Source organism: Rhinatrema bivittatum, chromosome 6 (assembly GCF_901001135.1).
Source record: "Rhinatrema bivittatum chromosome 6, aRhiBiv1.1, whole genome shotgun sequence".
NCBI lineage: Eukaryota > Metazoa > Chordata > Amphibia > Gymnophiona > Rhinatrematidae > Rhinatrema > Rhinatrema bivittatum.
Genome location: NC_042620.1, coordinates 141,874,076 through 141,888,099, shown reverse-complemented (window position 1 = coordinate 141,888,099; position 14,024 = coordinate 141,874,076). Strand labels below are relative to the sequence as shown.

Genomic DNA, 14,024 nt, shown 5'->3' with positions numbered 1-14,024 from the left:
CTACAGGAGGAGTCCTGAACACTATGTGAGACGCTGCGATGCTGACTAAGTGATGTTCTGCCCAGCTGATCAACTGATGAGCTTCCACTGCCATAGGCTGACTCCTGGTCCCTCCTTGGCGATGGATGTACGCTACGTGGTCGCATTGTCTGACAGAATTCTGACCGACCTCCTTTGGAGAAGAGGGCAGAGCGCTTGCAATGCTAATCGTGCTGCCCGAGTCTCCAGACAATTGATTAACCACTGAGCTTCATCGGGAGACCACAAGCCTTGTACCACTCTCTTCTGGCACACCGCTCCCCAGCCGGAGAGACTGGCATCCGTGGTAATTATTGTCCAGTCGGGCACCTCCAGAGGAACTCCATGGGACAGATTGTCCTTCACCAGCCATCACGTGAGGCTGGCCCACGCCGCATCCATAAGTGGCAGAGGAAGAAGAAACAGTTCAGATACTGGGTTCCAACGGGAAAGTAATGTGTACTGCAAAGGCCGCATATGAGCAATGGCCCAGGGGACCAGTTCCAATGTTGAGGTCATGGAGCTGAGAACCTATAGGTAATCCCGGACTCTGGGAGTACTCTTGAGCAACAAGCATCTCACCTGGCTCTGTAACTTGGAAATGCGTTCTGCGGTAAGAAAAACTCTCCCCTGCTGAGTGTCGAAGAGACTCCCAAATATTCCAAGGACTGAGAGGGCATGAGTCTGCTCTTGGCGAGACTGACCACCCAGCCCAGTGACTGAAGAAGCCAGAGCACTCTGTGAATCACCTCCATGGCCAGCGTTTCTGATTTTGCTCGAATCAGCCAGTCGTCCAGATATGGATGCACCAGAAGTCCTTCCCTCCAAAGATAGACCGCTGCCGCCACCACCACCACCATTACTTTGGTGAAAGTCCTGGGTGCGGTGGCAAGACCGAAGGGTAGAGCTCGAAACTGAAAGTGCTGGCCCAAAATGGAAAATCGAAGGAACTGCTGGTGATCCTGATGGATGCCTATATGAAGGTAAGTCTCCGTAAGATCCAGAGATGCTAGAAACTCTCCCTTCCTGACCGAGGCAATGACCGACCGAAGTGTTTCCATGCGAAAACGAGGCACCTTGAGACATTTGTTTACACTTTTGAGGACCAGAATGGGACGAAAAGATCCCTCTTTCTTTGGTACCACGAAGTAAATGGAGTAGCGACCCCTTCGTTGTGTCTCCAGAGGAACTGGTACGATGGCCTGTAGCTGCAGAAGTCGCTGTAAGATATCCTGTACCACTGTTCGCTTGGTTGCATAACCGAGGGAGATACGAGAAACCTGTCCCTGAGGGCGCCGTGCAAAATCTAAAATGTAACCTTGACTTATCACGGTCAGCACTCACTGGTCCATAGTCACCTTGGCCCACTCCTCTAAGAACAGGGACAGCCTGCCCCCTACTGCCAGCACCGAGGAGTGGGCCAGCGTCCCTTCATTGTGAAGACTTGGACTCCGGAGTCAGCTGAGCCGAACCGGTTCTGCCGAACCCTCGGCCTTGACAGGGCTGGGACCAGGACTGCTCCTTCATTGGCGCTGGATGAAAGGAAGAGCTGGGTGCTCTAGCTGGGCGATACCGTCACATCCCTCTGAATCTGGCACGGGATGAGAAGGAACCTTGAGACCGAGGTCTGTCCTCCGGCAACCGATGAACCTTATTGTCGCCCAGAGATTGAATCATATCTTCCAAGACCTTTCCAAAAAGTAATTTACCCTTGAAGGGCAGAGATCCCAGTTGTGCCTTAGAAGACACGTCCGCCGACCAGTTCCTTAACCACAAGAGCCTAAGGGTGGAAACCGCCGACACCATGGATCTAGCCGACGTCCTCAAGAGGTCGTGAAAGGCATCAGCACAGTAAGCCACCGAAGCTTCCAGACGGCTTGCCTGAGCAGCCTCCTCTTCCGAGAAGTCCGCATTGGCTTGCAATTGCTGTACCCAGTGGAAGCCCGTTCTCATTGCAAAGTTGCTGCATATAGCCGCCCTAACTCCCATGGTGGAGACCTCAAAAATTCTCTTAAGCTGCACTTCCAATTTCCTATCCTGTAGGTCCTTGAGCGCTGTCGCCCCTGTGACTGGGATCATGGTCTTCTTGGTCACAGTGGAAACCGCTGCGTCTACCTTAGGTACTCGCAGCATATCCAGAGCATCCTCTGGAAGCGGATATAGTTTATCCATGGCCTTGCTCACCTTAAACCCGAGGTTTGGGGTATCCCATTCCCGGAACAGTAAAGCTGTAGCCGAGAAATGAAACGGAAAGGCGGTGGCAGGACTTCTCAGGCCCAACAACACCGGATCCATCTTACCTAACTTGGATTCCTCAGGTGGATTGTCAATGCCCAACTCAGCTAGAATGGCCGGAATGAGAGGTCCAAGCTCCTCTTTGTGAAAGAGTCGGACCTCCTTAGGGTCATCGCCCTCCACAGCCTGCGAGCCCCTCTCCGCCTGCTGAGGATCAGGAGCCGCATCCACTCCCTGTGGGTGCTGGGGCTGAGAGTCCGGATCCCCTGGGTCTGTATCCTGCCCAGAAGAATCAGTATCCAGCTGAGGGACTCCAGTGCGAAGAGGACACTTAGACTTGTCTGGACCTGCATCACTATGAGATCTAGCATGCTTCTTAGCATGGGATTTAGTCCCTAGAGCTGTGAGTTTTCTCCCATCTTGCAGCTTCCCTGCCTTCTGGCTTTGAAAGCCTTGTGAAGGAAAACAATAAACTCCGAAGATAAAGATGAGACAGAGGAGGAGTCAGAATCCCCCTCAGGGCTGTCCTCCGTGGTAGGGGAAGCAGGCTGTGCAGGTTCTTTTTCTCCAGGGAACCTCTGTTGTGGAGAAAGCGGAGGTGGTAAGCACCCCTCCCCCATGGCTGCCTGAGTAGCAGACCTGCCTGTCTGCAAGATGGCCCCCGTTCCTGCGCTGGACGGGAATGGAGCAAAGGCAGCCTGGACAGTTTCAGTAGTAACTGAAAAAACACATGCAGGCTTAGATCTTGCAATCTTTTTAGGTTTTGAAGTACCAGAGAAGCCATTCCCCCCCCCCCCCCCCCCCCCCCCGGCAAACACTCGGCACAGAGTCCCTCAAGAGAGAGCCATGCGTGGGCCAAGCCGCACGCGCGGCACGAGGCAGCCCGCAGCATCGGGAGAGGAGTAGAAACGCCGACGAAAAAATCCGCGTAAAACACAGCCCCCCCCCCCCCCCCCCCCCGGTACCAAAACACGGTGAAACAACACCGGGGAGAGGAGAGCCGACCCGCTATTGAAAACGAAAGTAAATAGAAAATTGTTTTGTTTTTTTTTTAAACTTACCTGCAGTGGTCCAGGGTGCTGATCAGGGTGGAGTGAGCTAGGCTCCCCGGTATCGCACCCGAGCTGCCAAAGTGTAATAATAGAGTCCTCAACCCTGGTTTGCAGCTGTCTCAAAACCAGCAGGGGATGGCCCTCTCAGGACCTGCCAACCCTCTGGGAGGCTGACCACACTACTAGCGAATTTAAAGCTCCAAATTTTCTTTGCCCCTTATTTTTTTTTCTAGCCAAATTAACTAAGGTAGATCACAAACTATCACCTAACACTGACCAACTGTCCTAATAAAAGAAATACATCGACCAAACTGTAGGTTTTACACCTCCACCATCTGCTGGAGTCAGAGTAATTCTGCAGCCAGAGTGTAGGTGGCACCATCCTATATAAGGCGGAGTTTTGTTTGAAAACATCTCTGACTCCATCTGCTGGGGGGGGGGGGGGACCCAGGAGTTTGGCTGATCCGGGTACGTACAGGGAATGAGGCTATTACTCATTCACTCCGTATGCAAAAAAAAAAAGTGTGCGTTTGAGATGCACATTTTGCTCTCAGGCATTAATAGCTGAGTGCAGGTAAAAGTACAGAAAAGCAGAAAAAACTGCTTTTCTGTACTTCTTTTCTTAAGTAAAAAAAAACACCTCAGCAGACCGCCGAGTTATGAAGACCGATGCCAGTTTATCAGCGGCCATTTTCATTACTGGCAGACGGCCGTTTATAAAAAACCGTCACCGAGTTTACCAGCGTCGATCTTTATAACCGGCAGCTGCAGTGGGGTCGCATTAGCAAGGAGGCACTAAGGTCGCACAAGCGACCCTAGAGCCTCCTTGCTAGCGCAACCCCCTAATTTGGGTATTGCATGACGCCCCCTTTGTGGGCGCCATGCACACATTAGGAAAGCGGGTGCTGACTTTTCAGCGTCCGCTTTCCACACTTTTTATTGCATCTGCCCCTGTGTGATACACTATTATACTGGGCCACTGTTTGGTGCTTTGTCTGTATTTATTTATTTTATTTAACATTTTTTATATACCGAGGTTCTGGTAACAATGTTATCAATCACTCCGGTTTACATATAACTTAGGGATGACATAACACAAGTGTCTTACATATAACAAGGAAAAACAGAACTGGGAGAATAATTAAATAAATTAGATTAAATTGCTTAAAGCATTAAGAGAAACAACATTTTAACTTAATGAAATCTAGCATACTAGCGATTCGGAACGGTAGAGTGACAAGTGTATAGTAGGGAAGAGATCGTAAAAAGAAGAGAAGGATTTGTTACAACTTACTCTGAGACAAAACAAATAAGAGGTTCCAGGAAATCACTTAATACAATGAATAGAGTTAAAATCTGGAAGATTACAATCTGGAAGACCCAGAGTTAAAGATTTAAAAACAAGCTCAAAAAGGTTGCCCAGTGGGCAGTGCTGTCCTTTTTATCTTCCAAGTGGTAGGTCGGCAGCAATCCCTGGGAACAAAAAGTGAATCTGAAGCAGTACAGCACAGATGCATGGACAAGTTCAAGGACAAGGAACAGAGATTTTGGCAGAAGCTCCTAGGCTACTACTATGCCAACAGTGAGTGTGTGCCAGAGCTGTTTTAGGGCTCCAGTCAATCTGCGTATATCCTTTGAACCAAGACACTAGGCACCTTCTTTTCTCTGCTGTGTGAACCTCCCCCTAAACACCCTAGTATTTCTCTGGCTCTCTCCACTGCTTTATTACATTTACAATATTGAGGTGCACAGATGCGTTGTCTTTGTCATGCTTCTGTTTTGTTGGTTAAAAAGTGTAATGCCAAAGAAAATTTGAGAACCATCTAGAATATTAAGTAAAAAATGCTGTGTTGAGATGAGGGTTTTTTCTTTGCTGTGCTGTTATCATAGTACTGCATTTACAGTGCTTTATAAAAGTCTTCAATGCATTAAAGTAAGACTTTGTTTCACCTTACACTTTCATTGTGAAAGAACAATTATAGAAAAATTCCAAAAATAAAGAATGAAAAAACTTGTCTTCATTACATAAGTCTTAACACTCATCCCTTGACTTCATACTTGGTGGAAGCCCCTTTTGCAGCAATAAATGCCATGAATCAGTTAAGATAAATGTCTACAAACTTTGCATAACAAGATGGTGAAGTTTTTGCCCATTCTTCTTGGCAGAAGAGCTCAAGCTCTTTCAAGTTGGCTGGGGATGCTCTGTAGACTGCAGTCTAAGTCTTGCTACAGATTTCCCATTGGATTCTGTTCCAGACAACTTGAGGTCATTCAATTTCGTTCTGCTCAACCACTCCACTGTTGCTTTTGCTTTATGCTTAGAATCATTGTCCTGATGAGAGGTGACTTCTTCCCAGTTCTGGGTCTATGGCAAATTTCAACAGGTTTTCCTCCAGAATTTGCCTATTCTTTGCATCTTCTATCTTTCCCTTGATCTTTACAAGCCTCCTTATCCCCACCGCTGCAACATAAACTGAACTTCTACTCATCTCCCCTCACTCATCCTCTTCCCCTCTTCCATCTAATACTACCAAACTCAACCTCCCCTCAGCACAACCCTTTGTGAGGGACCTTGGAGTTCTCCTTGACCATCAATTAAGTATGAAGAACTACGTAAATTCCATACTCAAAGCCTGCTTCTTCAAACTTAATGTGCTTAAAAAACTCAGACCTCTCCTACACACCCAAGATTTCCACACAGTTATCCAGGCCACCATCACATCCAAATTAGACTACTGCAATGCTTTACTCATAGGGCTCCCCTACTCTACCATTAAACCCCTACAAATGTTACAACATGCGACAGCGAGACTCATTGCAAACTCCCGCAAATACGATCACATTACTCCTATCCTCAGAGACCTACACTGGCTCCCCATAGCCTCACGCATTATCTACAAAACCCTCACTATAATTCACAAAGCAATTCACACCCACAACTCCAACTGGTTAGATTTCCCTTTCACAACTCCTAAGTCCAGCCGACCCACCAGAACAGCCAAAACAGGCACACTACTTGTGCCCTCCCTGAAAACAGCCCATCTCTTCTCCACACGCGACCGTGCGCTCTCTATCGCAGGTCCAACTCACTGGAACACACTACCGCCTGACCTACGCCTCGAACCATGCTTGAACAACTTCAAAAAGAAACTGAAAACATGGTTGTTCAAGCAAGCTTACCCTGAATAAAAGGCTTCCACTCCATTTCCAAAGTAGACCACCCTACGTCTACTCTTTCTCTTCACATTGAGGAACTATGTTTTTTGTTATACTCTCTCTCCTCACCTTGAGGAAACACGTTTTGTTATCCTGTTTTTTCTCAGCTACCTTGTACCCCCTTTCCCAGTTTTGACTTCCCTGTTAAAATGTAATTTCCAAGCTTAACCCGTTGACTGTAAACCGGCATAATGTCTACGACTAATGCCGGTATATAAAAATGTTTAAATAAATAAATAAATAAATAAATAAATAAATGCTGCCACCACCATGCTTTACTGTTGAGATGGTGTTAACAGGGTGAGGTGCTGGATTAGTTTTCCACCACACATACCACTTAGCATAGAGACCACTTTGGTCTCATCAGATCACAAAACATTCTCCCACATGCATGTAATGTCCCCTAAGCCTTTCTTTTCAAATGTTGTGTGGCACACCATATGACTTTTCTAAAGCACTGGCTTCTTTCTTACCACCCTCTCATACAGGCCACATTTGTAGAATAATCTTGACATTGTTAAACAGTCAACATTTTTCCCAGTCTCAGCCACTGACCTCTGTAGTTCTTTTAAAGCAGTGTTTCCCAATCATCTCCTGGAGGTGCAACTAGGTCAGGTTTTCAGGATATACATAATGAATATGTGTGAGACAGATCTGCATATATTGGAGACTCAGGGTATGCAAATCTCTTTCATGTATATTTATTGAGGCAATCCTGAGAACCCATCTGGCTAGGTGTGCCTCCAGGAGAGGATTGGGAAACACAGTTTTAAAGTAATCTTAGACTTTGCAGTGACCTTCCGCAGCAGTTTTCTTAAGCCACAGTTACTGACTTTGGAGGGATGGCTTGATCACAGCACTGTCTTGGTGATGCAAATCTGCTTCCATTTTGCAGTGATGGACCAAACAGTGTCCAGAGGGTTATTTAAATAAATTGAAATTCTCTTATAGCCTTCCCCAATCTTTACCTTTTGAATAAACTCATCCCAGGGTTTTTTGGCAGCTCCTTGTTCAGTATTATTTTGACCTTCACTTCAAATTCTCTTCATACAACAGAAACAGCTTGATTCTTCAGAAGTATTCAGATCAGCTCAGCTATTACGACTGGATGCAGGTAGGCTCCATTTAACTTATTATGGGCCTTTGTTAAGGCAATTTTTTGAACTGGAGCTAATATGGGTTTGCTATGACGAAGGGTGTGAATACTCATGCAATCAAGACTTTGTTTTTTATTACTTTTGCAATACTTCGATAATTGCTCTATCATGAAGAAAGTATAAAGTATGTTGTGCAGAACAATAAAATAAACTTTACTTTAATACATTTTGATTTATATTTTTCGGACAGCAATGTTATTATTGTCGACTGCGGCCGACCCAACTCACGTCATGTGCTGCCCTGCTCTCCTCTCTGGGCGAACTCGCGGCTGTGGCTAGCCGCTGCTGCCGCATGCTGTCTACCTCCTGAGACTTCTTATGGCGGCTTGGTCGCCGCCGACCCCCATGCCTCCTCTGGTCCTTCCTAGGTGCACATACGTGCGCCACCAAGCCTCTCTTTAAAGACGCTATGGCGGGAACCTCAGGGGCATCCCCGATTGATGACATCACAAGCCAGGGTTTATAAGCACCTCCCTTGGCCTGCGCTAATCGACTTGGCAATGAGTTCCTTCGCTACTTGTGCTTGTTCCTGTCTCCTTGGACATCGGTGTCGGACTTGGATCTCTACCTGCGGTTCTGGACTCTGGCTTGGGTACCTGCTTCTCGGGGGCGCTACATGTGCTTCCTTGGGAGACTTGTCTCCAGACCTCTCCGCTCCTCGGGGTGGTCCCTGTGCCTCTCCAGAGGTCCTGCCTGCTGGCCTCCCCACTCCTCAGGGTTGCCTTGAAAACTGCCTTGCCACCGGAGACTTTGACTCTGCTCTCCCCACTCCTCGGGGCAGTGCCTACGTCTCTACATCAGTGATTTGCTCTGCGCTTTCCCCGCTCCTCGGGGCAGCCTATGTCACTGCAGCCAAGACTGACTCGGCGCTTTCCCGCTCCTTGGGGCAGCCCCTACGTCATCATACCAGAGACTCTGATCACTACGCTGTCCCGCCCCTCGGGACAGTCTCTGCAACTCGCCTACAGGAGACCTGTCCTTCTGCTCTCCGCTTCTCGGGGTCTGCCTCAAGGCACAGCTCTGGGCTTGTCTGCGATCACGTGGTAGTGATGCCGGACGTTCTCTCTACTGTACTACTGCCTTGTTCCCTGCTGCAACTGATCTCACCTCCCGACGGTGTGGACCTGTGGGGCTCCACCCCTCAGGCTGTAACCACCACCACCTCGGGCCAAGGGTCCATGAAAACCATGAATCCTAACAAGCACAATGTGAAATATGTACAAGCGTGTGAAGAACTTTTACAAAACACTATAAAAGTAAGCACAGAAATTCTATAAAATATAAAATTAGAAAAAACAATATTAAAGCACTAAATATAGAATTGTAGTCCTTATTTATCATTGACATATCATCACTAATGATCTTCTCATCACAGATATCGCTAATAATTAGAAAACTTGTTCTCCATTTTCAGAAATAGCTGGTACTGTGCATGTGCACATGATGGAAGATGCTCAAACTCTGACATAAGCAACATGTCTTGGTAACTATGACAATGGTAAAAATTAAAATTGTCAAAAATAATACAAATGGCTGCACATTAAATTTCTGTCATCTAACATCTTTACATTGCTATTAAACTAAAGCATGTTAGAAAAACAAAATGTGTATCAGTCTCTGTTGGATGGCTAGGTGCACTGGCTTACTCTACATATTATATGATCATTTCCAAAAGGGAAAGAAGAAAATGTACACTTATTATAGTATTACTACTATAAGCAAATTACATGTGGGTACATGGAGGCATACCAAGCTAAAATGGCTTGTCTAAAGTTACACAAACTATATGGCAGAGCAATTTAAGAATCCATGTTAAGACTCCATGTTGTAGCCACAAGCCTATTTCTCTCTTACCATTTGAGCGACAATAGCTTGATAATCATCCACTTGGGCAATGTCAGCCAGGATAAGTGAGCAACGAGACTGCAGTTCAGCCTTCTGAGAACTCAGTAACTTGACTAATACAGGAACGGCTTCTACTTCCATGAGAGCTCGTGAAATGGGCGCATGGTTTGAGATGTTACTCAGAACTCCTGATGCTAGACACTGCAGGCTCTCCTGATCACTCTGCAACATCTTGACTAAGGAGGGGACAGCAACTGTGAAAAGGAGAAATTAACAACAAATGCAGAACTTTTTTGGCATCATGTTTATTGGTAAGAGTTTTAAATGCATTTTATGTAGTTTTTCTAGATTGTAATATCTTTACAGGACCAACAAAAAATGTTATATAACATGAGCTCTTCAAAGTACAGAGGCTCCTGCTTCCAAATAAAGCTGATTGATGTAAAAAATAGTTAGAAACTAAGTTGTCAAAAACATGGGACATTTCATCGTAATGGGCGACCAAGGGAGCATTCAAATGTTGATGTAAAAGATTAGACCCGTGTTCAGTCATACAGGTCTTCATCATCCAAATAAATCTTGTGTAATTGATCGATTGTTTGTTCATTGGTGTGGTGGGGATTTGGATCGTGAATATTATGAACACCAACAGTCACAGTGGATTATAAAATTGAAATGTACCTCTGAGGAAGCTTTCCCACGAAACACTGGCCATGTTGTTGTGTTCGCTATGAGTTAACACTATCTGACTGTTCATGGTTTTAATTGCTTAAAAATTTCTCCTAAAAAATTCTTTTCACCTAAGGTGGATGATTGATCAGTCCGGATGGTCTTAGCACATTTTTTGTGCATGACATGCTGTCAAGCTTGCTGACACCTTACTTTCACTTTGGTTTAAGGCTTTGTGTCAACCGGATCCCTTAGAGGTTAACTAGTAGGTCCCATTTTTTTGTTTGGTTTCATGACGTTGGGACTTGTGGACTATTTTTTTGATTTGTTGTCCTAAAGTTAGCTACATAAACATATGCTGCTAACTTTAATATATCCAGCTAACTAGCTGAGCTGCTCAACGGCTGAATATTGACTCTAGAATGTTATTTAATTCATAGAAACTTAACTTAGAAATAATAATGAGATTAATATTCAAAGGGCTCGTCTGGGTAACTTTTTGAGTTACCTGGACAAAACCCAAGATTTGAATATTTCCCACCACCACCACCATGATTGGCTAAATTTTGTTGGGGAAACTCATTACCTGCACACCCAAACTTTAACTGGATAATGAGAGGTGGTGACGGAGGCCTTCTTGGGGACATGGTTAAATTTTAGCCAGTGAGCTCTGAAATTTAGCATTTCTTAGCTAAAGGATCATTTCATATAACAAATATCAAGTTAATTTCCATAATATATAATGGTGATTAACTGTAATACTCATCATAATACTGCAGGAGTAGGAAAGGAAAATTAGTTTCTACCTGCTAATTTTTGTTCCTGGAATACCACAGATGAGTCCAGACTCCTGGGTTTTGCCTCCCTGCCAGCAGATGGAGACTGAGAAAAGTTTAAATGACACTGTCATAGAACCTAGAATGCCACCTGCAGTCCCTCAGTATTAACCTGTACCCAAGCCAAGATGATAACTATTGCACAAACACTAAGAACTCCGAATCCCAAAACTCCCCCCAGGATCAGGAGGAAGGCGAAATCATAACAAAAATAATGGAAATTTGTTCCAAGAAACCAAAGCAGAACAGCATTAAAATCGCAAACAAACTCTGCATTATATACAAATTATCAGTAAGAACAACTCTGCCCCCCAATGAGTGGGTCTCTGGACTGATCTGTAGTATTCCAGGAACAAAAATTAGCAGATAAGAACCAATTTTCCTTTTCTGTTCATACCCCATATTAGTCCATTCTCCAGGGTCTAGTTTTCTCAGACTGAGAAAATCCGCTTGGACACTGTCCATCGCGACAATATGAGATGCTGTCAGCCACTCCAAAAGCATTTCCCGCCCAGAGAATCAACTCCTGGGCCTCCTGAGCCATTGCCCAACTCTTGGTTTCTTCCTGCCAGTTGAAATAGGCCACAGTCATTGCCTTGTCCAATAGAACCAGCACCGGATGGTCGCATAAGCATGGCAGAAAGGCAAGCAATGCAAACGCATCACTCTCATCTGTAACCAATTAATAGACAATGATGCGTCCCTTCTTCAACGAGTGGTCTTGCGCCAACTGATCCTGACACATTGCCCCCCATCCAGAAAGGCTGGCATCGGTGGTGACTATCACCCAATTCAGGACCTCCAATTCCATACTACACCCCAGATTGGCGCGAATAAGCCACCAAGACAGACTGTCTTTGTGTTCACCCTTGAGCGGGTTGAGATGATGAATCTCCCCCAATAATGGATTCCACCAGGAGAGCTCTCTGAAGAGGCCGCATATAAGCAAATGCCCAAGGCATCAGCTCCAATATTGATGCCACAGAGCTGGGATTGTAAACAGCCCAGACTCTAGGTATCGAACACCCTAACAGGCGTTGAATTTGACCCTGTTATTTCAGTATCCTCTCCTAGAAGAGAAAAACTATTCCTTCCTGTGTGAAAAAACGAGCCCCTCAATACTCCAGGGTTTGAGAGGGAACGAGATGGCTCTTTGCTAGATTTATAATCCAGCCCAGAGACCTTAACCACAGCAGTACCTGCTGCACCAATTACCGACAGTGGTCTTCTAACTTTACTCAAATGAGCCAGATGTCCAGATATGGATACATCAACACAACTTCTCGCATGAGGGCCGCCGTCATCACTACCATTACTTTAGTGAACATATGCAGAGCCATAGCCAATCCGAAAGGAAGGGCCTGAAAGCAAAAATGTTTCCCTAGGTTCATGAATTGCAGAAACCGCTGATGTTCCAGCCTGATGGCTATATGCAGATATGCCTCTGTCAAGTCCAGAGTCACCAAAAACTCCCCCTTGCGTACTGCCACCATGACATGCACTGGTTCAATGAACACCTCCGCTTTCGCACCCCCAACAGACCCACCATAACACAGTATCTGTCTACTCTGCACACACCCTCGCCTAAACTAACAAAACTTATAACCACCAAAGAACGTGCCCTCTCCCTCGCAGGGCCTGTTCTTTGGAACAACATGCCCCCCAGTCTTTGCCAGGAATTCTGTCCAAAGAAATTCAAACAGAACCTCAAGACCTGGCTCTTTAAACAGGCATTCACTTGAACACTCTTATCCACTTCCCCCCTCAATACTTCCTCCTCTCCCTCTACTGTAAATTCTCTCCCTTGAAATCCCCCCACCTCTCTGATAATACCTTTCCATGCAGCTCATCCACCTTGCAGTTAACCCCTACCATCTTGCAGAATACCCCTTAACACTCTGATAATCCTTCCATGCAGATCAACTACCAAGCAGATAAACCCTAATCTCTCTGTTAAAACATACCTCGATCTCCCTTACTGTAATCTCAAATGATTGTATTTCCCACCACTAGACCACAATGTATCCTCCTGAACATAATTAACCTTCCACTCAAGGTTCTCCTACTGTACACACCCCCTGCATGTCATAGCACCCCTCGTCTGAGAATGTAAATCACTAACGAGCGGATTTTAAATGCCCTGCCTGCGTAAATCCGGCCGGATTTACGTGAACAGGGCCCTCGCACGCCGGCGCGCCTATTTTGCATAGGCCGCCGGCGCGCGCAGAGCCCCAGGACTAGCGTAAGTCCGGGGCTTTTTAAAAGGGGCGTGTCAGGGGCGTCGCCAAATGACGCAGCGTTTCGGGGGCGTGACGTGGCATTTGGGGGGCGGGCCCGGAGGCGTGGCGCCGGCCTGGGGGCATTCCGGGGGCGTGGTTGCGCCCTCCGGAACAGCCCCCGGGTCGGGTCTTGGCGCGCGCAGATTTATGTCTGCCTTCGGAAGGCGTAAATCCATGGATAAAGGTGGGGGGGTTTTAGATAGGGCTGGGGGGGGTGGGTTAGGTAGGGGAAGGGAGGGGAAGGTGAGGGGAGGGCGAAAGAAAGTTCCCTCCGAGGCCGCGCGTAGGCTGCCCAAAATCAGCAGCATTGCGCGCGCCGATCCCGGATTTTACAAGATACGCACGGCTACGCGCGTATCTTATAAAATCCAGTGTACTTTTGTTTGCGCCTGGTGCGCGAACAAAAGTACGCGATCGCGCTATTTTTAAAATCTACCCCTAAATGTATATTACTATCTTTGTCTGCCCCCCCCAGTTGAAATTCACGCCATTCGTACATAGTTAATCAGTTTGATGTTACTCCCTGTGTTGTTTTTTTTTTTTGTAAAGCCTGTTGCTTCGACACGTTTTCTCCCTCCCCAGCGTGACCTTTACGGTTTTATTACATGGTTATTCAGTTTGCTGTTATCCCCTGTGTTTATTGTAAAGCCTGGAGCTGCGTTTTGTTACCTGTAAACCGAGGTGATGTTCCCAACGTGCCCCGGTATATAAAAATAA

At 46.3% G+C, this 14,024-nt stretch overlaps 1 protein-coding gene across 1 annotated transcript in view; it reads right to left on the bottom strand.

Annotated features, from left to right (window-relative positions):
• The window catches only part of ANKAR (ankyrin and armadillo repeat containing), a 381,604-nt gene that overhangs the window by 135,719 nt on the left and 231,861 nt on the right, over positions 1-14,024 (bottom strand). Inside the window, 1 exon segment of the mRNA XM_029605998.1 lies at positions 9,533-9,777. Coding sequence (XP_029461858.1) covers positions 9,533-9,777 — 245 coding nt within the window.